Raw genomic sequence first — 26,801 nt, forward strand, 5'->3', positions numbered from 1 at the left:
CTGCTCAATCTAACAAATGTGTGGTGGGGGCCCCTGTAGTAAGGCGTGAAGTACGTACGGCCTTGCCTTCGTCACCGGTTTAGACCGGGAGATGCACCAAGTGGCCCGTAAGCCTCGCCCTGCGCCCGACAGTACGACGTCGGCCAGGCATGACACCTCCTGAACGTCTTGCTGTCCTTGAACTTGGTCAGATCCCCAGTCTTCTCAGCCAAGCTTTGACAAGTTACAAGTACTTCGTAAGTGCCGAGCATACGCCGCAGCAAAGTATATATATATGTGTGTGTGTATCATCACAAGCTACCCTCTGCCAGGCCTCGGAGAATTAAGATGCAACACATCTAGACTCTGCTAGCTGAACTACCGATTGTTCAATTCACCACCTCCCAACACAAACGCAATCGGTCATGAAGACTAGAGACGCACTTGCATAAGAAGACATCTGCAAAATGGCGGCGACTGAACAGCGCGACCGGCCCGTGAACGAATGCTGCATCAGTTGCTGCAAAGCTGCAGATCTTGGAACACATGACTATTGCGGAACATGCGATGAGTGTCCGGAATAAAACGGTACGGGCTGACGTTTTGACCAACCTCCCCACCACCCACCAGACCATACACCTGTACTTATAAACTGATGATCATAGTAATCAGTCCATTGAATGCCGACGTCGCGCCCTATGGCTCCAGTGTATCAAGTACATGATTGCTAATTTTCAGACTCCGTTCTGCCAGCAGGCAGATGGCAACACTTGAGTCAAGTTGCGAAGTTATTACCTGGAAAGGCGTGGGTCTGTCTTCTTCGTGGTGCTTGGATGAGCGGGAGCGGGCGATCATTTCGGGACTTCGAGGTTGAAAAAAGGCGACGGTATGAGGAGTAGGACTGACGAGGCTCACGATGCCAAACTGGTGAAGATGGCAGCCATCTGGGATTTGTCGTGCTTGACATACTTCCCCTTGCCTTTATCAATTTCGTGATATCGATCCCAGAAGCGTTCATACAGCGGCTGCAATTTCTGCCGTATATCTTCACCAAATAGAGCGCGCACTTCCCGCTCCATATTGTACGACTTGTGACGCGATACCATGTCGTCGAAGCCGCTGTTGAATTGAGTGAACTTCTCCTTGATCTTGTCTCTGTCCTTACTGCTGAGATTCTTTACGACTGAAGCAGAGTCCGCAGAGGCTGACGTCGGCCGATTGGTTCGCGTGGTGTGGATAGTGTCGAATAGACAGGCCGAGAGGTTCTTGCAAACGTCTGTGTACATGGCTGTTGATTTCTTGCGCCATTGCGCCAGCGTCTCAGACCTCGACGCCAGCAGAGGCGACAAGTCAGAGTCGACGATCATTCGTTCGATGATGATCACGCTATTGGCGAGGAAGACGCCGGCCAGTGAGATGTTCTTGTGCAAAACACGTGCCTTTTGCTCCAAAGAGGAAAGCAGAACATCGATGGTATCTGCGCAGTAGTGTGCAAAAATTTCCCGACCGTCCGCGCCTACATCGAACGATGCTAGACTCGGGATAGCGTCCGACGGTCGGCTGTTTGCAGAGCTTTGGCCTTTCCAACCGCCATCTCCAATAGACACCATGATACTAGACATTGGGCGTAGGAACTCGACCATGGCTTGTAGGCGCCGCAGTGTTTCTGACACAACTGGGGCCGAGGCACCATCGGCCGGGAGCGTTTGCAAACCATTGATTTTCCTTCTGGCATCTTCAATGAGCTCCGATAGAGAAATCTTGGCCGTCTCTCGGATTGGCTTGAGCGCAGCGGCAAGTGCGCCCTTCAGCTCGCCAGTCCGGGTTTCAAGGTTGCCCGAAAGACTCGACATGATTTCGGTGATCTCATACGCGAGAAAGCAGTCAGTCCCTAGATGGGATTTGATGTGGCTGTTGATCTCCCTCAGAGTTCGAGCCAGCTCAGTCAACGCTGGCTGGCACGTAGCTTGGAAGACCATGCCCCATTCATCTCTAGCGAAAATCTGACAGATATTATCGTATTCAGACACGAATATTCCTTCCATAGCCTGCGCATACGTCCCGATGCCGTTCGTACCTGGCTTGTACGCAGCCTGTGGGGTTTTCTTCTTCGCCGTGTTGACACTCGCTGCCGCCAGATTCGAGAGCGATGATGCGAGATAGGGACCGCGGATCTCAATGTATATTGTGGCAACAGACGATTCTTGCGCACTTTGGTGATTGTTGGCAGCAAGGTGTGAATAGATGAGTCTGAGATGAGCGAAGTTATCCCGAGTCAAAACAGGGAATGGCTGATCTTTGGTCACGAAATGTAGGGGCTCAATCGAGCGTGGCGTCTCCATCCGCAGCAGCTTGTCGAAGTGACCCTCAAGTTGACTATTCCCAGACTTTATGAGGCGTCCTAGCTCCGCCATAGTCTCCTGGTTGGCGCGTAGATTGGATGCCTGCATGTCCCTATGAGACACATTGAGACGTTGGATGGAGGCTAGAAAATTAGATAGGCCGGCATTTTCTGGACCAGATCGAATAATGGCTTCCTCGTTGTTTTTACTGTCGGTCGGCTGCCTCAAACGCTCTATAGCGGCCAATACGGCATCGATGTCTAGGAGAAGTCAGCAACTTCTGATGTGCATGATGTTCCATTGCTCGGGATTCACTGTTGCCAAGCACTTGAAGACGCTTGGTTTCGACGCTGAGAGGACCGGCGACATCGCGCACGCATTGCCCGGTCGCATCCAGTCGACCGAGGCTGGCTTGGATCTTCTTCGTCAGCTGCGCAGTTTTGTCCAGACGTGAGTTGAGAACGTCCACTTCAGCCCGAGCCTCCTCATCGACCGCGGGATTCCCAACAGTCGAAAGTCCAACAGCCATAGTTCGTCAGAGTTTGGTGGTTGGTGCTCGCCGTACCCACTCGGTTACGAGTACAAAGCCAGACAAGGTGAGACGTGGGCTCACGCGGAGTACGGAGGTCATGTCGTTAAATGCGTATACGTATGAGCAGGCGTCACTCACAGCCGGATCACAGGCGCGCACAGTACATAATTAAGGACTGATGCTATAAAGACACTGTGTTGGATCAGTGGGCCCAGCAGCATCTGCAAGCACTTAACGCCAGAACGCGTGTCGGAACGACGCGTGTGGGCGACACGCTCAGCCCCTCTATTCAACGCCACATTCAGGCACAGAAATCTTTACCAACCATCGTCACGTCGCAGCCGGCTCGCCGAGTTTCTGATCGCGAACTCACGTTGGATTCGCGGCCCACTGTGTTAAGAAAGCGTCATGGACGCTTTTATGCTTGAAGATGAAGGCGTGCGGGATCGCATTCGCCAGGCGGAAGAATTCCTAGATCCAAGTATGGGACCTACGGCGCTCCTGCCACCCTCGTGCTAACACTGCTCCTCTTGTAGGTGATTCTTATGCGCGAAGCTACCGCTCAGATATTGTTCTGATGCTGCAGAAGAATCAGCGTCGCCTGGTGGTGAACCTTGACCATGTCCGAGACCACAACGCCGAACTCGCCCTCGGGGTTCTCAAACAGCCCTCGGATTACACTGTGGCTTTCGATCATGCCTTGAAAAAGATCGTCGAAACCATTCCACAAGCACGTCCTGACCAGACTGCGCGCGGTACAATGTACTACTGCGCGTGGGCTGGTAGTTTCGGACTCAATTCCTGCAACCCGCGCTCATTGTCATCGAAACATCTCAATGATATGGTTTCCCTCGAGGGAATTGTGACACGCTGCTCGCTCATTCGCCCTAAAGTTGTTAGGAGCGTGCATTACAATGAAAAGCAGGACAAGTTTCACTTCCGGGAATATCAGGATCAAACCATGACGAACGGTGCTACCACTTCGAACGTGTATCCAAGGGAGGATGACGAAGGCCACCCGCTGACAACAGAATACGGATTCTGCACATATCGCGATCACCAGACTGTTTCGATCCAAGAGATGCCCGAGAGAGCTCCCCCAGGCTTACTTCCTCGAAGCGTTGATGTGATTCTTGACGACGACTTGGTAGATCGGGTCAAACCGGGCGACAGAGTTCAGCTTGTTGGCATCTACCGAACCCTTGGCAACAGAAACACAAACCACAACAGCGCACTCTTCAAGACTGTGATCCTTGCGAACAATGCCGTGCTCCTATCTTCAAAAGCGGGGGGCGGTATCGCCACGGCGGCCATTACTGATACGGATATTCGCAACATCAACAAGGTCTCCAAGAAGAAGAATCTTTTGCAGTTGCTGTCACAGTCTTTGGCGCCTAGCATATATGGGCATGACTACATCAAAATGGCCATATTGCTCATGCTCCTTGGTGGGATGGAGAAAAACCTGGAGAACGGTACTCATCTCCGTGGCGATATCAACATTTTGATGGTCGGAGATCCGTCCACAGCCAAATCACAACTCCTCAGGTTCGTGCTGAACACCGCTCCGCTCGCTATCGCCACCACTGGACGTGGATCATCGGGTGTCGGTCTTACTGCAGCTGTCACATCGGACAAGGAAACAGGCGAGCGACGTCTAGAAGCTGGTGCTATGGTTATGGCCGACCGAGGCATTGTGTGCATCGACGAATTTGACAAGATGTCAGATGTGGACAGAGTAGCGATACACGAAGTGATGGAACAACAAACCGTGACCATTGCGAAAGCGGGTATCCACACCTCACTGAACGCCAGGTGCAGCGTGGTGGCCGCCGCCAACCCGGTATTTGGCCAGTATGATCCTCACAAGGATCCTCACAAGAACATCGCCCTACCGGATTCTCTCTTGTCTCGCTTCGACTTGCTGTTCGTTGTCACAGACGATATCGAGGACACCCGCGATCGCCAGGTCTCGGAGCATGTTCTACGGATGCATCGCTACCGGCAGGCTGGCACAGAAGAAGGTGCTCCTGTACGGGAACAAGGCACCCAATCCCTTGGGGTGTCCGCTGCCGAGCAAAGCAACACGCAAAGGCAGACTGATGTTTTCGAGAAGTACGATGCAATGCTTCATGCCGGCGTCACTGCGACCTCAGGAAGGGGGACCAACAAGAAGCCGGAGATCTTGAGTATGCCATTCATGAAGAAATACATTCAATATGCAAAAACACGCATTCGCCCACTTCTCACTCCAGAAGCTTCCGAGCGTATAGCCGAGATCTATGTCGGTCTGCGAAACGACGAGATGGAGGGTAATCAGAGGCGCACCAGCCCTCTTACTGTTCGAACTCTGGAGACTCTGATCCGCCTTGCTACGGCTCACGCGAAATCGCGCTTGTCGCCGAGAGTTGAGGAACGGGACGCGCTAGCTGCTGAGGGTATTTTGCGCTTTGCACTATTCAAAGAGGTTCTCGAAGATCACTCGCGAAGGAAGCGGCGTAGAACCGAGGCACCTGAGTTCGCTTCATCTAGTGAAGAAAGCTCTGGGGATGATTCAGGTGAAGACAGCGAGGACAATGTGACCCCATTGGGCAGTCGTACTGCAAGATCCTCGACTAGGGCGACAAGAGCATCGACTCGCTCAAAGACCAACGGGGCTAGCGACAGTATGGGAGACCATGGAGCTCATAACCGTGGGGAACATGAGACGGGTGATCGTGGCCATGCCCCTGACCTTACGCCCCGGCGCTCAACTCGGAGTGGGAGGTCTGCTAACCCAGCGGACGATTCACAGACATCGTTCGCCTCCTCGCTGCCGGCATCACAAGTGCTCGAACCGACACAGAACGACGAGGCTGACCAAGACCTCGCGAGCGGTGCGGCTGACCTCGCAATCGACGACATTCCCATAGATGCTCCACGCTTGGTTACATTCAGGTCTGCTCTTGGTCAGCTAATGAGCACGAGTCTTTTCGAGGATGACGCCGCACATTTTGACGATGTGCTCCAGGCAGTCAACGGCAAAATCCCTAGTCGTGAAAGATTTGACAAGGCAGAAGCCTCCAAGGCCCTCAAGAAGCTCGAGGAAGCTAATCACATTATGTAAGTTGACAACCTCTCTTTTGTTTCTGTAGTGCTGACCAAGCAGGTTTGCGGATGGCCAGTTCGTGTACAAGATATAAGTTACATGGTATTGGCGCCTTGGAGCGGCGTTTGGAGAGCTGGATCCCCTTGATCAATGTGTAGCGACCAAATGTGAGATGACCTTGGAGGATCTTCAAAGTTTATGGCCGGTTTTTAGACTCTTCTATCTATTCTTGTGACTTTGTACAATTTATGATGATCATGTTCGCTCAGCTGGTGGACCCAGCCGTTCGTACAGACTACGACCTGAAAAATGCGGCATTAACGCACAACCGCGCGAAATCAATCCTCAGCCTCTTCGCTCTTGCTTGGTGCCTGCTCAGAAGGACTGCTCGAATGTTCCTGCGGCAAAGCTTCATCAGCGGCATTTTCGGCACCACTCTTAGGAGGCGCATCTGGTGCATCATCGTTTTCAAGCGCAAGATCGCTGCGCAGCTCGGGGAAAAAGCGATCGATACGCTTCCATGTTTCGGTCCACAGGGCTGCTCCGGACTGATCCTGCTTGGGAGGCACCAAGTAACCGCTACTGACCATAAACAACACCACGTTCTTCAGGTTCTCACGTACGGCCTCCTCCTGGTAGACACAAGTCAGTATCATGAAGGGAACCGGGTGGAGCTAGTCTTGACTCACCAGACTGTCACCTTGTCCACTATTGAGCAGCCTGTCCATTATATCCACAATCTTCAACCAGAGATCAAGCATGCCACCCATTTCCGACAGCAACACAAGATACTGCAAGAAAACCTTGCACAGCAGCGAGGCCGCTTGCACTCGCATCTCAGCCATGCCGTCACGGTCTGTGGAAAAGACTTCAGGCTTGAGAAGCCTGTGAATAAGGGGGAACAGGACACTATCAAAGATGGCTGTCCATTCCTTGGACTCATTGCGTGTAAGGTCCGGCGAGAGCAAGGACCTTTGAAGGGAAGAGAAGGCCAGTTGACGGACTTCACGGCATGGGTTCGTGCACTGTCTGGTCAAGGCTTGGAAAACCGGCAGCCAGTATGCCGCCCAAGCCGCACTGCTTTCAAGGTGGGATTGCTCGATAAGCTGCGGTACACGTGCTGTCATGCTTTGCAGGATGCTGATAGCTTTGCACCCGCGAGACACGGCTGTCTCGTTTCTATGAGTGTTTCTTTAGCCAAGGGTTCCCTGTGTTGAGATAGATGGGGGAATGCTCACTTTTGCTCCTGTTTGGGTTCAACTGGTTGTCGTGGTCTATTTTCGACTTCTTTGACAGACAAGGGTCGCGCAGACGACGCAAACTCATTGAGCAGCCCGACTGCAGCCTCATAGTTATCTGCCAAAATAGCGTGCGAATTGCCTGATATGCCCCTTTCCAGGATATCGAAAACCATGGCAGCTGTTTTTGGTTGTGTCGCTAGAGCGTGCAATAACTTCCAGAAATCAGGCGACGTCATAATTTCACTCCTCAGAGAACCGGGTTGATCAACGCAGACAGCCAGTCCTGCCAGGGCTAAATCGGCCCCTTTCCCAAGTATGTGAGCTGGCAACGTGGCTATGCTGTGGAGAAGGTAGGGTACGTTGGCGAAATCGTGATCCTGTTGGCATATTTGTCAGTCTGAATCTCGTCGCAAGCCGGTTGGCGTCCCTACATATGTTGCTTCTAGTGTTTTCAAGGCATAGAACGTCGTCCGGGACACCGTAGTAGGGTGCCACATGAGAGGGTTTCGCAGTATCGCCTGGAGAGTATCGAAGACAAGTTTTCCCATAGCTTCAAGTGAGTCGTTGTTTCGAATGGCCAGCATGGTGCCAAGCTCCAGTAAGAAGGCAACACTAGGGTCGTACTTAAGGGGCGTTGAGGTAGTTCCCGGACCGCTCGGGGTAGGGGAGGAAATGTCCTCCTGCTTCATGGCGATCACGACTTCTTGATTATTCTCAGGCAACTGCTTGAGAACTGCCTCGACTACAATTTTCGATTGTGCTGCCGGGAGTAGTCTAAACATGCGGTCAGATTATGTGGTTAAGGAACACCTTGAGGCCGTGAACTTACGCGATGTTTTTGAGGACATTATCGATTTCACAGGACTTGATGCAGTCGACGGTGCAGAGAGTGCTTTCTAGTTCCTCTTCTGATGGCTCAGGAGGGTCGTCTGCAGCATAGCTTGATATGTACGATGTGAACGCCGAGAAAAATCCCGTGTCAGCGGACCTCACAGCCCGGTCGATCACTTGTGAGGGTAGCTGGAGAGGAATAGGTGGGATAGGGAAGAGAGGCAGATCTGGAGATGAGAACGGTTCCGCGAGGGAATTCACAAAAAGGTTCAGCCAAATGCGGATAATCTGTGCAGGTTGTCAGTCGTGTTCGTCGTAGCAGATATTGGGGCGTACATGTTCCCAGCTGTCTCGAAGAAGCCCCTCATTGTCTGTCACTACTCGGAAGAGAACCAGTGTGGCCAGCTGGGCTCTGAAGTCTCGGCCTAGCTTGACAGCAAGCTCACTGACCATGACTCTGCCGTCTCCGACTTGCACTTCAGTGTTGAGGACTGTATTGTAATGTCCATCTGAGGCCAGAGTAGATATTTGGCTCAGGCAGTACACGATGCGGTCAAGGGCCTCGGCGTTGCCGTATTTTGCTGCGATGCGCGCACACTCATCGAAACCTGTCACTATGCGAGCAAAGACCGCGTCATCTGTAGCAGACATGAAAACGTAGGACAAAGTAGATACAACCGGTCGCCAGGTTGCGGCAAACATGTCGGCATCGTAAATGTTTGTCTCACAGATTTGTAAAGGACCAGCTGACTCCGTCTTGAGCAACAGCTCTCGCCAAGCGTAGTCAAATGCATCCTTGTTGTCGTGCTCATCTGGTAGGATGATTTCGTTGGTTTTGATAGATTGATAGATGGCCTCAAGAAAATCAGGCGCGAAGTTTTCGCCCTTGTTGGTGCCTCTCAGGTTCCTGGCAAACGCCTCGAGAGTCATCCTCTTATCCTTCATATTCGGGTTGTGCTGATCTGTGTTCAGCAAGATGATAGCGTACGTCAAGATATAGACAGCTTCACTGCCTGCAACCTCGGGTGGATGGGCCGCTTCAATGTACTTTTCCGAAAAGGCTTCGACGATGCGTTCAATAAGGGGGGCTTCACCAGGCAGTCTAAAAGACTCTAGGAGAAGCCTTAGAGCCTGATCAACGCGACGCCCTGCAAAGTCGAACTGGTCGAGAAAAGCGTTCAGGTACGCTTCGTTGCCTCGCTTCGAAAGAAATTCGCCAAGAACGGCCTTGGATAACCTGGAAGTGCTCTTCAAGAATTGAGCAACTTCGACCGGATCACGAGCATCGGTAAGAACTCCCTGTGTCTCGAGGTAACCTAAGCCAGCCATAGGCTTCTCGTTGAATTTCGCCGTACCCCTAATGATGGTCTGCTTCTTTCGACGTTGCTCTTTTAGCATGGCTGGCTCTGGCAACCCCTTTGTGAGAGACTCGTCCTCAAGGCGTTCGGCGATAAATTGGATGTACCGCAGTAGAGCGTCCAAGCATAGCGGCGGAACACTAGTGGTACTCCACGTAGCTGAATCAGGGAGGGCGTTGCGCGAAAGTAGGCCTATCATGTCTTCACACATGTCAGCTCGGTCCGGGTCGCAGTCGTAGTTTACGAATAGCTCCAGCATAAAGGTAGGCATCCGCGAGAGCACACCGATGCCCTCTACCATTGCCTGACGGGCATCTGGTTTGCGCGCGCCTCCTTCCAACCCTAGCTTTTGTCTGTCTTTGACGGGCACTGGGGTTGAGCGGCCGCTGGCCGGTTGTGTTGCCTTTGACGGGGCCGGTTTGACAAGTTTCGGCGTCTGAGGAATGCCAGAATATAGCGAGGGGTTGATGCCTGGCTCTCTTGGGATCTCGACATTTGGGTGCAGGCAAGCGACGAGGTAGGACAAGAAGAGTTCTTGCTGTAGCTTAAGCACAGGTCGACATGTCGCCAGCAGCGTACCAGCAACCATGAGTGCTTCTTGTAATATGGCCATATTGTCGGAGCGTACCAGCTGGAATAGGTAGCAGCATAATTGATCCTCAGCAATAGTTGCGAGAGCAGGATGGCGAGCGATGAAGGGTCCGGCTACTTCCAGAGCCACATGAATGATTCGCATAGCCATGACACGCATGGTATCAGTGTGATGACGATCGTGCGGGTCGAGGAAATTCACCAATACTCGAAACAGTTCTTTGACCGAGGGAAGTGAGTACGGCTTCAGGTCGAGAGACTCTTTTCCGTCGGTCTGTTCCACGCTTTGGCTGTCGCTTTCCTTTTGAGGCTGTCCAGCATCAAAATCGGTATCTGCACCTGTGTCTGACTTGTCCACATTTCCCTGACGGTCCGTTGGAGCGATGGCCGATGCAGTGGCCGGTGCTTGAGATTCGGCTCGGGGCCCCTCTCCGCCTTCACTCGAGACTTTTGCCGCTGATACAGGGACCGCATCTGCATTTGTCATGTGGACCTGCACCTCGTCTTCTCCGGTGCTTCCACTGAGAATTCCGGCATCTGGCCCAGTCTCAATCTCTATGTGCTTGACATCTTCGAAGATAATCTGGCACATTCTGACCATTGCAGCTTCAGCAGTGCGGCGCAGGACAGGTGAAAATCTCGGCTGTGAGCAGATGGCCAAACCCCGGCCCATCATATCACACACACTCTCGTCACTGAGAATGTCGCCGCCAGGACCAGACATCATGTCCTCCATCAAGTTCAAAATCATGAGTAGTACAACCTCCACTTGACCCGCATCACTGATATCAAACTGACAGTGCGTTACCGCAGCAGATAGCGACTGCATGGCATGTGCAAATCGAGGCGACTCTGGACAGAGGAAGCCGTACGCCAGGAACTTTCGGAGGGCTCCAAGAGCTAGAATCGTGATAGGGGCCGCAGTACCCTTCGCTTGAATGACGTGCAAGAAAGGCGCAAGAAGAGACGGCGCATCGAAGGAATGAATGTCTATAATATATTACGTTAGCGGTTGCTTGCGGTAGCGACACGATTCGTGCCTACGGCCAGGACGAGTCCTACCTTTGCGTCCGGCGATGTCATGTCGCAATTTTCCGAACCCAGAAATCATGGGATTGTCCTGCATGCTCTTTCCTCTCTGTCCTCGCAGACCCCATCTGTTTCCAAGCGCATGTTCATTCGCATCGTCAGTATCAGCATTGCTGGAAGACTCCCTATCTCCGCCTCGCAGTGTGGGAATCGGCGGGCCGAGGTGTATTGGATTGGGGTTGACACCTAGGATGGCGGAAACCGACGAGTGCTGCGAACGAGCATGCTTTTGCATGGCGGAGGTGATGGAGATACACTCTGATATGACCAGAGACACGGGGTCGACAGCGACGGAGACCGGCCGGCTTCGGTACTGCATTCGCGGAGTGTCTAAGCGAAGCGGGTTTGGCACAATGCCACGAGTTGGTGTGGTTTCCATCGCTGTATCAGAGCGTGCATCGCGGTTCATCGTTCGCGGTGGCTCCTCCGGTTTGGATCTAAAATCAACCTGTTAATCTTGCCATGTAATACAGGAATTGACGCGTTACCTATATTTCAAAACGCAAATCAGCTGGCCGATACATGGAGCCCAAGGACAAAAATATGACAGAGAAAGAAGATGCACTCTCAACACAACAGTCGGAATTTGCTGATGGAGGTGGTTGATGCTGGGCTCCTACCGTGTCGTCTTCTCAAGATCCAGCTTGTATATGATTGGTCGTACCTGTAGGTTCAGGGATGGCGACTGGACCCAGCGGGACTGGACCTCCCCTGGCCCGTACTAAAGCACATTACGGTACGCAATATTTAACCCATTTCACGACATTGCTGCCTTCACGCGAATTTGCCCATTGTATTTCAACGCTCATCAATTAGGAAGCTGCTGCCTTATTCCCAAGGAGCGAAGTGTTGACAAATTTGATACATGTAATGAAGCTACAGCAGAAGATGTCTTTAAGCTTTGGCAGCTGCTGGGTTAGCAGCTTGTGCAGCAGCGGCCTTATTCGCTGTCCCTTTATTTTCCTGGGCGACACCTTCTGCTTCGGCAGCTTTGACGGGTTTGGCTCCAGCCTTTGGTTGAACGTTTGAGTCTTCCATGGCTTGCTTATCCTTCTGCCATTGTGTATCAGCGTCGCCGAATTCCTCCTTGATCTTGGCTGCCTTCTTCTTTTTCTCCTCCTCCTCTTTCTCTCGGGCGAGACGTTCCTGTTCCATTTCCTGGTGAACGACTTAGTACCAATCGATAGTTCAAAAACAATGACCGATGAAAACGTACCTCCATGTGCCGGATATCGTCTACACTCGGTTCATACAAATGCCAAATTGTGTAATGGGGCAATCCGACAACAGAATAGTGCATGCGCCGAGCCATCTGCTCGTCATGTCAGCTAACCTGCAGCAAAGAAAGTAGCTCGCCGGAAGATACCTTTCCGAATCCTTCGGTTTCAGCATGCTTCTGGAAGCTGAAAGCCGGGAAGTGCACGCCACTCCGAAAGACCTTGGCCCGCGCCAAGATGCTCACACCACCAACGCCATCAATTTCCATTTCCAGGTCTGGATCCCCGTAGGGGTCTCTTAGATACGCCAGGTGAGGCCTCCAGGTGGCATACTCGGCGTAGCCTTCCACGATGACGGCGTCCTCGTCCAGAGTATCGGCCAAAGCGAGAGCAGTTTCCGACTCCTGCCACGAGTTCAGATCATACGGTTGCTCGCCCCCGAGCCATTCGGGCAGTGGGCGCCAAACATCTCCAATACATTAGCACTTCCTCCATGTTGGGAGCCGCCGAGGCTGTACTTACTGGGAACAATTACATCTTTGTTGTGACGCATGAGATCCTCAAGAATTGTGAAGGGTGCTGTCTCCACATCAACATCTCGCCAATACACCCAAGAATGGTATGGCCTCAATGCTGCGCTCAACAGCCAGTTCCGGGCCTGTGCCATCAGTTTGCGGCGAGTGGCCTGTGCTGCGAAACCGTGGCGACTCTCCACGTCCTGGTTAACCTGCTGTCCAAAGTCTTTCTCAATGATAGAGATTTCGCCATACGGCTGTTTGGGATCCGCATCCGCTTGCAGCTCCTCGAGGCTTAAGGACAGTACCTCGAGGGTCTGATCTTTCGAATCAGAAACCAGAAAAGCCAAATCGATCAAATGGTGAGGATAGGTGAAGTTGCGCAAGTGGGAAAAAAACATTCCCAGGTGGGCCTCAGCATCGCGCAGGGGCACACAGAGAAGTATGCGTTCCTCGCGTTCCCAACCTCTCGCAGTTCCTTGCACATTTGTGAGATCATAATACCGCACGGTCTCCAGCTCAAGATCAGTGCCAGACGCCAACAGACCAAAGGAAACTAGTGATGCGACAGAACTTGATGGCCATAGCCAGATGGAAACCAGCACGACAACAAAGAGGACCGCACCAAAGCGAGCCGCGAACTTCTTACGATGGCGGTTGTTGTTTGCGGAAGCGCGTGGCTGGAATCTAAGTTTAGGGCATTAGTCGCGAGTGCCTGGATCGGGGAGTCGAGTGCTCCCTTGTGTATCACACTCGTACCGATGGGGCGAAAAGTCGAAGGTCTTCTCTCGCGTGTGCCCATTGGCAAAGCCGCTCGAATGGTGCCGGGGAATCATGTCGAGTCGTTCTCGTTAAGGTTTTCGTGTTGGTTTGGCCAGATGGCAAGCCCCTTCCTTGGATGGGTACGCCAGCTGGCGCCTTCTCCGACTTGCGCAGCGTCAGTTGCGCGAACGTGGAAAGACACGCGATAATCGGAAAACTCGATGTTCGACTATCTTAGGATTCTGCAAGGTGTATCGCTGAATGATGTAGTGCAATGGTTGACATTGAGAAGAAGGGTGATAATAATTAGTTCTAGGGTCGCCGAGTGATGTGGATCCTGGCACGTAGCCCAAGGAGGTAACTTGCCGTCTGGCGTAGGTAGATCGTGAGACGCGGCAATGGCGCAGTTGATTGGCCAATCGCCTGCACCAGACGCCCAACCTCCGGAATGGCAAACGATGCTCAAGATTGAAATCAGCATGAATTCCAAATGCGTGTAACGACGACTTGTCGACAGCTAATACATATCATTACTCCACTAACCGGCCAGAATTATCGCCCAGAGGAAGCTCATTCATCGCAATGGCAGTTGTCTTGTCAAATAGCAGGACACGTAATACACACTTCAGCATGTTGTAGACTCTGACTTCGCTAGCGAGGATTCAAGCTGATGATCCGGAAAGTTTTCCAGGAACAGTCTCATTGAATGCTAACTATATGCGCCGATCCGATAATTCGAACCTAAGTTGTTCATCATTACTCGTAAAAGCCGCGACTACTTTACCAAAGGTTCACAACTAAGAGTCTAGATTACGAGGCCTAGTGTCATATCTACGGCAAGGATGGGGAAAATCAGGGCAGGGTTTGGTGGAATTGCCCGTTTTTGCTGCACTTGCAGTTCCATGAACATGATTTGTCGTTGCGGCCAGGAAACAGCGTCCACTGTCGGCGGTTAGCGAAATGATATTGGTGTGCCCAGCACACGAGCCTGTCTAGGGTTGAATCACACGGGTCCTGAAGTGACTATTAGCAAAGTTCGCGGAAGTCGTCAAAGATACGTGGTCGAGTGAGGAGCTCAGCCAAGCCAGTTTACTCAGTCGTCCCAGCCGGCCTCGCGCCTGACCCAGCCCAAAACGGACCGACCCAGGAGTTCGGCACTGTAGTCGAATTAAACTAATGAAAGCAACTTTACAACCCATCATCGCAAACATTGTCTGCTAAGGTGTGAAAGGACGACATGGCCGGTACGGTAGTTGAATGGATAAACTTGTTTCATCATCGGTGTTGTGTTTTTGGGGGTTCGGGCAACTCGACATACCGTATGGAGAATACCGACGTGCGGGAGCGCTACAATCCACACAGATGTTTTGCGTCCTAATGCCCATGTTAGCTGATGAAACACCTAGAGCTCGGCATGGTAATAGTTGTGATGAGTCGAATCGATCAGAGATCTTGGTATGGTAAATTTGGGAGTCGTCACAGAAACTCAGTAGCAGAACTGGAAAAAGATTTTTCATCATCGACAGATAATGATGGTGCAAGGTTGAGAAAGAAATTTCCTTACCAAAGGCGAATGTAGACCCACTGGTGATCTACCAGGTCATGATTGTGCAGGTCTGACTGTCATATTCGTTAGCCAATGCTCCGCAATGCCAATCAATGTAAACATCAATGAGGATAAAGTCAGATGGTAGTGCATGTTGTTCGGATTGCTCAGGTTGTCGCAGGAACAGTGGTGTAAAATCATCACAGAGTCGGCAGGGCTGCTGCTTGGTAAACAGTGAAAACATACCTTGATAGAACAAGTGTCTACTCAACAACTCATGGCGCCGTGACTGACTCTGTTGTCATGATACCTGGAGGGCGTTTGTGCCTAGAGGGCTTTGTGTCTTGGCTTGCGAAACCAGCCAATTTTTACAGCTTGCGAGAAAGAAAACGCAAACGCGAGAATTTAAGGCCGCTGGCAAGTGTGGATATTATGTGGGACGGCAGTATGCAACTAACAAGGTACTTTGAGCTTATGCACTTAGAGAGAAGTATCACAGTATATTACATCGAAGCGAAGATATGCCTAATATATGGCGGACGTTGAGTGTTGGAGGAATATGCCTATCCTTTCCGAGTGACTACTGGTGGCCTAATGGCATCTTCGCCCCGTCTTTGTAACAGACACAACTGCATTTGCCCCCAATGAGCATAAGGTAGGTAAGTTTGGAGACATGCTTTTAGGCGTTGTAAGTAAGTAAGGGAGTCATAAAAAAATGGCGAACCTGCCTGTTCACAGGGAAGGATAGATATGGAGACTCGTCGTTCACCAGTGTTGAAAGCTTCCTGCCCACAAGTCCGATTTCTCATCAAAAATCCGTCGACATAGTCATGGCTGATCGCCGGCGTATCAATGGGCCAAGTGCTCCGACTCTGCCACCTCGGTTCCATGAAGACTCCAGTGTCGTTTCCAAGCGGACAAGGTTAGCAAACGGCATTCGAGGAACATGTACGGCACAGTGTGTACTCCCTCAGTTTGATTTTTTCACTAAGTCAGCGCAGATCTGCAGACCGGTGTGACTCCATCCGCTTCAGGATCAGCATATCTCGAATGCGAAGCACGCGATCCGTCTCTGGGAAGCGGTATGAAAATAACATGCACGGTTCATGGACCACGCTCATTACCTCGCTCTGCACCGTTCTCACCCCATATGGTACTCTCAACACACGTTAAGTATGCTCCATTTGCCACTAAGCATCGCCGCGGATATTTGAGAGACTCGAGCGAGCGGGATCTCAGTACGCACCTAGAGACTGCGCTACGGGGAGCTTTGATCGCAGATCGGTGGCCGAAGAGTGGCGTAGACGTCATTGTAACAATCATCGAAGGCGAGGAAGCCAGGCAGACTGCGCTCGACACCGGGAGCGAGGAATGGGATGCAATGAATGTGTTTAGCTCATGTGTCACCGTGGCAGCAGCGGCCCTTGCTGACGCTGGCATCGACTGCGTGGACACTGTAGCTGGAGGTGTGGCTGCTCTAATCCCTGGAGCGCAACAAGGTCAACACGAGATCGTGCTGGATCCCTCGCCGCTCGAGCATGACGAAATCCTAGCAGCCTGCTGTGTGGCATACTTGCCAACCAGAGATGAGATCACGAACTTATGGCTCAAGGGTGACGTACCTTCGTTGAACCCCGATTTATACCGAGATCTGGTTGCGCGAGCCGTTCACGCGAGCAAAGGCAACAGCCGGGCAATCTCTAGCACCCTCACCAGAGCCATCACGAGCAATTGAGCCATCTTCAATCCAAGAGAATCATAGAGGGCCTTAGCAAGGGAGCAGAGAAGCGCATGTGGCGGCTAGGTTTCTCAGGTGTGATAGTGAGACAAAGCCTGCCAACAAACTTCTTCGAAAAATGAACTTGCGTGCGCAATTCCCCTTCACGTCGATGAGGATGGGCTTGGGTCGCTGTATAGGTCCAAGCACCAGGTCGTATCTCAGGCAACAGCCTCTGGATGGGGGCATCCTCGCGTGGGTTACCTAGAGAGGCGTTCTGCCCTCTTTCGAACATTGAGGGCCCTCTGCAAGAAAAGGCACCTGTGTGTACCCTTCACAGGCAATACGGCTGCGTTTGGGTCGCCAATTCTGCTGTGTGTCGCTCGGCTGAAAATAAAGAACCCCCCCGACGGAAAACACTACAGGTTTAACAGTCAGTTGGATTGGAAAGTCTAACTTATCCTTCATTAAGTGTGCGGCGTACGTCAAAACTATGAAAAATGTCATTTACACTTGCTCGCGTCTTGGCATGTTCTTCCGTACCTGGTATTTCGCTTCAACTCCACGATAGCGCAATCGATGGAATACATATAATGCCTCTGTTCCAGAACCCACTCTGTCGCGTGTAGAGGTGAGGCTAGCAGGACATAATTGGAGCAGCTTCCAAGCTCCAAGGCATAAAGGCGCACTCCCATCGGTGGGTGCGCGGGCCATCCTAAATGTAGCCACGAGCGCCCAGCGGCCGCGTCAGGTTAGGGACCGAGGCTGGGCCCTTTCATCCATCTGGCATGCCGCATAGACCCATGCATCACGCACGTTGTCTTACACGTCACAACGGCGAGCTTGCCTCACGATTAAGTTACGCAGCCCAATCAAGCGAAGCCGGGCTTTCACGCGCAATACTCTCCTCCTCCGCACATCAATCCCCTGCCGCGCCAAGGGATACCAACGACAACCTTTGTCTTGATAGCGACAATACGATGCGCGCGCCCCAACAGTACCAGCGACCTTGAGCACCGGAGCAGTCTTACGTGTCCGACCGGACAACACCATCATCAACAACGCGATTCAAGCCCAGCTTTGTACGACAGCCACCGTGAGTGCGCAGGCAGCGGCGAACTTGCACATATGGAGATCGATATGACCGATTCCACGAGCCACCCGATCCACACTACTACCAACATTCGCGATGCTACAAATACCTGGTCCAACCTGACATCATGGGCCGTTAACGCTACCATGCGATTCACACCGTCGTATCAAGACGTTCTTCTGGCTGGCCCCCGCGTGCTCAGAAGAATTGGTTCTTTCGTGTCCACTGCTGGAGGCCCTGAGAGCAGCATCGGAGAATTGCCATTGGATCCTGCTCACGAAGTGCACCTCGATACGCTGCGACGGTTGGTAGGCGACCCTCCGCTGTACGAAACGCTTGATCGGCAAATCCAAGCTACGAGAGACTGGGAGGCCACAGATATGGCACAACACACGGCGGTCAGGTCTTCGGGCTTGTCTGTTGATGGCGTCCGCGGCTTCGGCAGTGTCTTCAGCTACGCAACCAGTCGCTGGGCCATAGCTTGCATCGCCATGGCAATCATCCTTAACAGAACACACATCTATGCTGCCACCAGGAGAAGACTGCGCTTGCGCTGGACGGCCAGACTTCTGATCCGGATAACCCCCATCGTTCTGATTTCCGTCCAAGCTATGAGCATCCTCCAATCTCTACAGTGCCAGACCTCGCCAGACTTCGCACAACTTCGGTGGAATACGGGGACAAAGAGCTCAGAGTTGATGTTTGCGTATCCCAGCAGGTTCTTCAATGGGCTTGCATCACACATCCTTTTCGCGAGCGACGAGCAGTCATGTCGCGCAGTGCAGATGATTCCGGCCGACGATCCGTCATCTTATGACTTACGGGGCTCACTTTCACGCCTATGGCCCCTCTTTGGTTCCTTCTGTATGAGCCACTTCTTGGAGACTTTGTCGTGCGCTGTGCAAGGCCGTCGGCATGCGTACGAGACTGCCATGACCTTATTCGAGCAGTCTTTGGCATTTGCAGAGGCAGACGCAGCCGTGAGCAATCAGCTCACGTGGACGAAGATGGCTAAGCTTGCGCCGCGTCCTTCCCAAACCACTGCTGGAACGACCATAGCGTTGACAAGAACAATGATCATGCGCAGGGTCAACACGCCACCGGAAGTTCTCTTTGTTGCACTTCTCTCCGCTTTGACACACATCAGCAGTCATGTTCTCGGTATCTTTGATCTTCAAGCCAAGTGCCGTCTCATCCATACCGGCGTTTGGGCATTTTGTTTCATGGCAACAATTCTGTCTAGCGCCCTAGCGTTCGATCTCGACGATCCAAACTCGCAGGGCCTGCTACGTTATCCCACAGTCTGCATAATTGGTCTGATACCGCATATGCTCGTGCTGCTTGGCATTGTCTTATGCCTGTTTATTTATGGACTTGGTGTCATATTGTCTGCGTTTTCACCGCCTCCTGGGGAGTATCACCTTTCCCTATCCCTCCGCCAACGCATTGCTCGGGCACATCAGAATATGCAGGCCGTGTCCTTCTCCGATATCAGAATCACACGTGAAATGGACGTTTACACCGCTTTGCTACGGACTGGTTTCGCAGCGGTCACGATGGCTAGCGAGGCTGTGTATCTGAATGAGGATCGTGGTGTCGGCCTACAGCGCCATACGTGGCTGGAAGAAGCTCGCCTCAAAGAAGCCGAAGATCTGCAACGAGCCTGGATCGGGTCTGGGCTAGGTCATGACCGGTATGACCAGATTGGTGCGATCGGCCTCGTCCCGGTCAAGGAAGGTGGTGCAGTGACAGCCAACGGGTTCTCAAGAGAACGTGCGGCGCAGAAAGTCCCAGCTGCTCAAGGAGAAAGGGTTCTTCGTGTGGGCGGTGTGGGAGCCGGCGAAAGGAGTGCCAGATGGACCATGGCCCTTGGTCTCTTCCTCAACATCTGCAAAATTTTCTTGCGCATTGGCGCAATAACGCTTCTTTGGATTCTATCGGTTGCAAGAATACGTGCTCAGCCAGCAGCTTTACTTAGGCTGGCGCGCAGGCAGGCCTCGAAGGATGGGGAGAAGTATGGCGACGCCCGGTCAGGAGCTCGTGCTGCTCCAATACGAGACGGCGCTGGGGCCACCATGAACGCACAAGATATTGAGTCTGAAATTACTCGACAGAGCGAAGACCAAAGTCCCGAGGCAATTGACACAAGTCTGTACGAGTACTTTCTGAAAGGTGGATGGTGGGGGACTCAGGACGAGAGTGGGGACTACCAACCTGATCAAGTCAACGACGACTGGGACACAACAAGTGTCATTTCAACATCAACGACAAGCGAGCACATTGATGACGAAACAGGTTGGGAATCCGACATCGACGACGGCCAACGGACCCCAACTCAGCACTCTCCTCATGGGGATCAAGCCCAGCCCTCGCTGGTCGACACACCATTTTCAATGACAGACCTTGCTCGCTTGCTTCAGCCCCAAAACCCCGAAGAAAGAAGTCATGCACAGGCCCTGGTGGCACACTTTCAAAGTGATCGGATCGTCACAAGATCCCATTTTCGACGCCTCGAGCAGCTGCAACGCACTCGCATCCTTACAAACCCCGGCAGTGGTATGGACCATCTAGGGAGCAACGCGGGAAGTGCCACTACATCCAGACACGCAAGGCTTACCCCTGAGGAGGAGGAACACCTTCTCGAGCAGCTACTGCTCAGTCGCCGAAATGGACTGGCGGCATCCCGAGGTTCCTCCAACGCGGGCCGAATGGGCGAAAACGGACCACAATGTGTTGTGTGCCAGTGCTCTCCTCGATCTGTCATTGTCTGGCCTTGTCGGTGCCTCAGTTTATGTGACGAGTGCCGCATCGCGCTTGCGATGAATAACTTCGACAAGTGTGTATGCTGCAGGCGGGAGGTGATGAGCTTTAGCAGAATATTCGTACCTTGAGGTGGCTGTGGGCGCGTCAAGCCCCTGCGCTTTGCTTGTTCAACTAGTTGGGAGATGCTTTCGCGCGTGCAAATCATGTAGCATCAGCTTCAGGGGTTACGGTGTACATGTTCAGGTCAAATTACTATCGCATTTTGACAATTAGGTGCGCAATCATTTGGTCAAAGTTTGTTCTTGGTCAAGCTGGAAGCATTTACATGCCTGCCCATTCTATACTATATGTTCTGACATTTCCTTCATCACTTGACGAGCTAGGCTGATGTGCTTCTTCTCCGCCGATGAGAAAGGCTTTCTTGACGGCCGTTGCAAGTCTACCGCCTTCAACCACGTCGATTATCGGGATCTCTTCGTCCCAACCACATTGATTGGCCATGTAATGGGCGTGAAAGCGCAACGGGTCCCCAGGGTAGACGCTGTATCGCGCACCGAAGCGCAACCCTGGTGTCATATAGTATCCGTTGTATTGCAAATGCCGGGCCAGAGGCGCCTCGGGAACGTTCAGACTACCGCAAACGACATCCATGTTGGCGTTGAGAAGTTCCTTCGTTGTGGTTGGCGTCACAGCAAACAGCTGATCATCGGATAGCGCCTTTGGTGAGCGTGATGATGGGGTTCCATCCACGGAAACATTGTCCAATGGCGCAGAGTCGACATTCTTGGCCTTCCTTTGACCTTGGGCGATTTTATAGGCATGTTCAGCGCTTCGTTGGGCGTTTCTTTCAGTCACAATCTTCTGTGCCGTCTGCTTTGTTTTCCTCATTGTTTCAATGTAGGCTTTCCTCGGATGGTTATGCATCGCAACTTGATGTGCTGCCGCATCGTCTACGACATGCGCTCGTCCCCGTTGCACGAGTGCCTGCGCCTCTTCCGGACGAAGTTCAATGGGAAGGCCAAGAAATATATTTTGCGTCGGCTGCTGGGGCATTGTGCCTACAAGGGTACCGCATGTATTACTATCCCGCCTCAGAGCTGCCACCCCTTCAGGGTCGAAGACGAGGTAGCGACCGGCGATCAGCGATATGCGCACTGCGGGCGCTGGAAGAGAAGCGGAAGACGCCATTATCTACTGGAGATGGGGTTAGCCATTGCAAGTCTTTGTGTGCGGGCACGCAAAAAGTTGTTTGAAAGACAGGATCATAAGTCGTCTTCGTAATAATGAGTTGTGTCATCACGGAAAATCAGGGGATTGACAGATTCAAAGGAATAATCATACTGTCGAGGGAATCATTATGGGAAAGAGAAAATAATGGCTTACCTGTTCATCAACTTCACAGCGCGTGAGGTTTTGGATCACCAAAACGTAGCACGGTGAGAGGAGAGAAGGGAGGAAGGAAAAAAAAAACTTTAGCCAAGCTGAGTGAAGAGGTGGTTTGACCGCGATGTGCCCCGTGATTCGTCAGACGTTTGGCGGGGCCGCCAACGGGGCCAACTCACTTACCCTGTAACTCCCAACGTGCAGCGGTTGCCAGTCTTTCGACAGTCTTCAAAATTCCAGCTTTTCTTTCTTGTCGTCTGAGGCTTTCGCAGGACCCGAGGCTTCATCTTCCTCACCCACAGGAGGCAGACTGTATGGCGTAATCACCAATCCACTCGATGCGCTAAGCTTGAAGGAGAGGTCCTCCCTGACCCAAGAGCCCTCGAGCCCTCCGCCTTTCTCATGAAAGATTGGCAAGCTATGTACACGCAAGAGGCCCTGTGACCTATCCTCTTTCCCAGGCTCTAAAGCCATCTGACTTTGGTGCTGAAGAGGGACCAGCTCGAATACGCCATCGAAGAGGACTTCTAACCATCGCGTAAGGCCCGCGGAGCGTGCGAACAACGTGATAGGCACTGTCACGATTGTCGTGAGCTGGGTCGGGTATCTGCGTAGGAGAGCCCGTAGGCCATGTATAAACTGCAAGACCTCCCGTGGTCGACGAGCCGATGATGTGTAAAGTGTCGGTGACAAGAGGCCAGGGCACACGACACGATGAACCGTGTTTGGTTCCATCGATTGGACCTTAGAGGAGAGCTCGCCGAGGAATTTCCGTAACGGGGAGGCTGTTGCCTTGCCGAAGGAGTCATGAACCAAAGTAGTATGTACCTGCCCTTTAACTTCTGCACTTTCGAGACGTCTTGTGAGGTCGAAGGAATGGCAGAAAGGGTGCTCCCCATGGTTTGGCAGTGATGATGGTGATGACTCTGGAATTACAAGTTAGTTTGGTCAAGGGCCGGTGGCACTGGGGAAACTGTCTTACCCCTCGCTGGACCGGGTCTCTTACTCGAGTTCCCCAAGGTCTCATATCTCCAAGCAATTTTCATCTTGTCATCCGCCGCTGTCGAACCCTTCTGAACGGATGACTTCGACTTCCTCTTTCCGGTTTCTAGCCCGGGTAACTCTTTTCGCCAAGAGTCTTCATATCCGAGTACATGGACTTGATGTCCTTGCACCAGACCCTCTGCTGCGTAATATCGGAGCAAAGTGCCACCAAAATCCGTCGTGCCAGCCTCTTGAACTAAGAGTGAGGTACCCAAAGGCAGGCCGCCATGACCGGCAAGGAGCTGATCGAGAGAGGAGGTTCCGGTCGATGTAGTTAGTCTCCCATCAAGAGGAGATGGTCTTAAACCGACTGCCAACGATTTCCCTTCGCCGCGGGCTGCTGGCAAGGCACTAGTGTTGTTTGCGGTTCCAATTACAACGTTGCGCTTTCGAAAGGACATTGTTGCAACTGCTTATAGGAGAGGGAAAGATGTTCTGATTTGGCGTATAATGAACTATTTGAGCTCACAGAAATTACTGTTCATTGTAACATCAATCGTCGAGTAGTAAAAATCGATTTGAGATGCGACGGAGTGGTGGTGGGGTCTAAGAACGTGCAAACATTTTGCCTATTGTGGAGGTGACCTCAGTTCTCGTTCTCGGCGTCAGGGACCTTTTTTTTTTCTCTTGGTTCAATTCGAACACGAAACCAGTCCACCACTCTCCCATCACTCAAGGCGTGCACCCAAGTCGAATGTCATAGCGATCCGCCGCGATGTCCGGTTCAAGCAGCGATGCAACCCTTTTTGAAGAGGCCTTTGTGGTCAACGACTACGACCAGTCGAAGTACGATCGCGTCGCGCGCATCCAGGCTCGGTCGACCGACGAGCAAACTGCCATGACGCTCGACATCAATATTGAACTCTTCCCATGCGCTGTAGGAGAGTCTCTACACCTCATGCTTGCGACCACGCTCGCTCTGGATGGGAGCCAAGACGACGACAAGGGCTGGCGCGACGTGGGCAAGGCAGGAGATGCGCCCAACACCCTAGCCGACCTATACGACTATGTATGCTATGGCAAGATCTACAAGTTCGAGGAGACTTTCGACGGGCGAAACATGTACGTTTGAGCGGCGAAACTCAGAACATACTGCTGCTAACAACCCACTGTAGCAATGCCTACATATCTTTCGGAGGCCTACTCATGTCCCTTGAGGGCCCTATCAAGAAGCTCACACCCTTGCGTGTTGACAATGTCTATTTGCTCATCAAGAAATAATGAATTAATCATGAAGGAATGAAGACATCCAAAATCTCCAACGAAGATCGACCTTGTCACCCAACATACTCTCTCACACAGCGTCAAGACACAAATTGCTCGCTGCTGTCCCACCCCGCCTTACCATTTGAACGAAGACACCTTGTGCGGCCCCGGAAACGGCAAATCGCGATGAATCCTTTTCTCAATGCTCACGAGATCAGGCTCGTTCTCTTTCGTCAGGATGCCGTGTCTGATGAAGAAAGCTATCACCACCAGGGCGCAGTTAGGCTTGTACTCCCCTGCTGCCAACTGCGCCTTGACCTCGCTCACATCGCACAAGCAGAACTCCTCGACCTCGCCATCCTTTGGCTGGGGGATGACGTCTATCGGTAGCTCCAGATCATAGACCCATTGACATTCTGGGTAAATATAATCGGCCTCGCCCACGCGCTCCTTCTCTGTGATGTACATGTACGTGACAACGTCGACGTGCTTTGCGCGCGACCGGACAACGTTCCCGGGGAGATCAGCTTCCTCATCTGCTTCGCGGATCAGGCACTCGAAGGGATCTTCGCCTGTAGCGAGGCCGCCGGCGACAGTGTTGTCGAGCATGCCCGGAAACGTGGATTTGTTAGCCGCTCTGCGAGGAACCCAGAACCGGATACCGTATGGAGCCGAATCGTCCTTGATGTATGCAATCATGTGCACACCATACCGCATGGCGCCCAAGAGCCCCACGGCTGTCCTCTCCATACTGAACAGTAACTCGCCTTTGCGCCCGTACACGGGCCAGAGCTCGTTCCGCCAACCTTTCAGAAGGGGAAAGGTTTCTTTCTGTCGCCAGTAGCCCGTGAGCTTCGCAATCTGCTGCGTCCTTTCAGCCTCGGGTTCTACACCCTCCAGCAGCCGGATTGTTCGAGCGCGTTTGTCCCACGTCAGGGGACCTCTGACGTCCTGGGGAGCCGCCTGAAGCTCGGCCAAGACGCGATCAAGAATATAACCAACAGGATAGAAGCCCTCGTCATCACGCCAAAGCAAAGTCCACAGCGTCTCCTGCTTCTGCTGCAGCCTCGCAGAAGTCTCATCTGAGTATGCGAATCTGATGGTGTAAGTGAGAGACTCGGGCCAAATGACCGTCCGAGGGCCTACTTGTCAACCTCCCCAATGAGTTCGATATTAGACTTCATCTTTCTGACTGTGTACAGAATCGCAATGGACCTGGATGCTTTGGTCGATAATGGAGTTTTACGGTGGAGGGGTTTTGGAGGGGCAGCAACGTAAAATTTGTACCCAGATCCTATGACTTACTTAGTACGAGAGATTTGTTGATATATTGCCTAGCATACTTCCTACCTGGCCTTACCTTAGACCGTGTTACAACGAGCTGAGCGCTCGTAAGGAACTACGGCGCTTTGATGAAATTGCTCGACCTTCTCATGCGGCACTTTGCGACCACTGCGATATCGATTCGTTGAGACAGAATATGGTTCCCCTTACGGAGTATTGATGCCCCACATCGACGTCAACTCCAGGCTTTCAACCGTGACATGGCGAAGGCATATCCAGCACTGACAATGAAACCTAGACTCCCTCGGATTCTGCTACACGCAAGTATATTTACCTTTTGAACGCATTTTCCTCCACGCATACTCCTTGTGGCCAGGGCTCGGACTCGCTGTTCCATGGACCATCTGTCGGCCGCGAAATCGCACCACTCGCAACCACGATCCTCCTCACACATCGCCATCCTTCACTCATAAACAAAGTCAACAAGTAGCTCGATCACCACCATGTCAGCTCCACTCTTTGGCCTCGTCCCAACGGGCCATCCTCTGATCACCGAGCCTTCGTCGACACCTTCACCAACATCATGCTTATATGCACTCCCCACTACGAAACCATTCACCCACGTCACTATCCTCCTCTTACCAAATGTCACCCTGCCACCTCAGACAGCAGCCGCCATCTACGTGGCTACAGCTTCGTCGGTAGCCTCAGGCAACCCTAATTTCAAGTTTCTAGGGGGCATAGGCCCCGGCAAAGAGAGCGCCATGTTCAAGGTCGGAGGAGGTGGTGAAGGTGATGGGTTGGTCATCGGCATCGACGTGGAAAGTGAGGAGGAAGTCGGGCGGCGATTGCAGGAGCTAGCGGCCAGCAAGCCCAATGCACCCGGGAGTCAGCCCTCTACTGTCGTGCTGGCTCAGCGCATCATTCAAAATGCATTCAACTTTCTCACCAGCTTCAGCGGAACAGCCGGACCTGGTGGCGTCGAGGTCGTGCCACTGAAAGCGTTCGAGGATTGGTGGAAAAAGTTCGAGTCAAGAGTCAGGGCAGACCCCAGTTTTTTAGAGAAACAGGCCGACTGAGATTGTTTTGATGGCAAAATGACGCGCAGAAGATTGTTGCCTTTGTAGAAATATCCTATTACAGACTACCAATAATTCTTCGCCTTGTGTGGGGCCTGTAGGCCACGAATGTGCCAATGCTTATGTGATTACTTACCTAGC

The 26,801-nt window shown here is 52.4% G+C and overlaps 7 protein-coding genes across 7 annotated transcripts; 3 read left to right on the plus strand and 4 right to left on the minus strand.

The window, feature by feature from the left end:
• Positions 1 to 890: 890 nt before the first annotated feature.
• J7T54_000843 (Exocyst complex protein-like protein) lies at positions 891 to 2,850 on the minus strand (the record flags this gene model as incomplete). The annotated part of the gene is made up of 2 exons (XM_051504874.1): positions 891 to 2,581; positions 2,637 to 2,850. The coding sequence occupies 2 exons, from the start codon at positions 2,848 to 2,850 to the stop codon at positions 891 to 893; spliced, it is 1,905 nt and encodes a 634-aa protein (XP_051363556.1).
• Positions 2,851 to 3,261: 411 nt separating this feature from the next.
• J7T54_000844 (DNA replication licensing factor MCM3) lies at positions 3,262 to 6,035 on the plus strand (the record flags this gene model as incomplete). Its single annotated transcript, XM_051504875.1, has 4 exons — positions 3,262 to 3,334; positions 3,390 to 5,042; positions 5,109 to 5,955; positions 6,002 to 6,035. The coding sequence occupies 4 exons, from the start codon at positions 3,262 to 3,264 to the stop codon at positions 6,033 to 6,035; spliced, it is 2,607 nt and encodes an 868-aa protein (XP_051363557.1).
• A 244-nt stretch (positions 6,036 to 6,279) lies between these two features.
• J7T54_000845 (uncharacterized protein) lies at positions 6,280 to 11,370 on the minus strand (the record flags this gene model as incomplete). The annotated part of the gene is made up of 6 exons (XM_051504876.1): positions 6,280 to 6,573; positions 6,631 to 6,913; positions 7,678 to 7,956; positions 8,012 to 8,301; positions 8,350 to 10,952; positions 11,025 to 11,370. The coding sequence occupies 6 exons, from the start codon at positions 11,368 to 11,370 to the stop codon at positions 6,280 to 6,282; spliced, it is 4,095 nt and encodes a 1,364-aa protein (XP_051363558.1).
• Positions 11,371 to 11,945: 575 nt separating this feature from the next.
• Positions 11,946 to 13,619, minus strand: J7T54_000846 (Mannan polymerase II complex ANP1 subunit-like protein; the record flags this gene model as incomplete). Its single annotated transcript, XM_051504877.1, has 5 exons — positions 11,946 to 12,209; positions 12,268 to 12,363; positions 12,418 to 12,737; positions 12,791 to 13,470; positions 13,543 to 13,619. The coding sequence occupies 5 exons, from the start codon at positions 13,617 to 13,619 to the stop codon at positions 11,946 to 11,948; spliced, it is 1,437 nt and encodes a 478-aa protein (XP_051363559.1).
• Positions 13,620 to 23,806: 10,187 nt separating this feature from the next.
• J7T54_000847 (DNA-directed RNA polymerases I) lies at positions 23,807 to 24,312 on the plus strand (the record flags this gene model as incomplete). Its single annotated transcript, XM_051504878.1, has 2 exons — positions 23,807 to 24,153; positions 24,207 to 24,312. 2 exons carry the CDS (start codon positions 23,807 to 23,809, stop codon positions 24,310 to 24,312), a joined length of 453 nt encoding a protein of 150 aa, XP_051363560.1.
• Positions 24,313 to 24,432: 120 nt separating this feature from the next.
• Positions 24,433 to 25,481, minus strand: J7T54_000848 (uncharacterized protein; the record flags this gene model as incomplete). Its single annotated transcript, XM_051504879.1, has 2 exons — positions 24,433 to 25,393; positions 25,444 to 25,481. 2 exons carry the CDS (start codon positions 25,479 to 25,481, stop codon positions 24,433 to 24,435), a joined length of 999 nt encoding a protein of 332 aa, XP_051363561.1.
• A 603-nt stretch (positions 25,482 to 26,084) lies between these two features.
• J7T54_000849 (uncharacterized protein) lies at positions 26,085 to 26,660 on the plus strand (the record flags this gene model as incomplete). Its single annotated transcript, XM_051504880.1, has 1 exon — positions 26,085 to 26,660. One exon carries the CDS (start codon positions 26,085 to 26,087, stop codon positions 26,658 to 26,660), a length of 576 nt encoding a protein of 191 aa, XP_051363562.1.
• Between the last annotated feature and the right edge of the window lie 141 nt (positions 26,661 to 26,801).

The sequence above is a fragment of the Emericellopsis cladophorae genome (assembly GCF_022114955.1).
Source record: "Emericellopsis cladophorae strain MUM 19.33 chromosome Unknown NODE_11_length_583618_cov_114_125112, whole genome shotgun sequence".
Lineage (NCBI taxonomy): Eukaryota > Fungi > Ascomycota > Sordariomycetes > Hypocreales > Bionectriaceae > Emericellopsis > Emericellopsis cladophorae.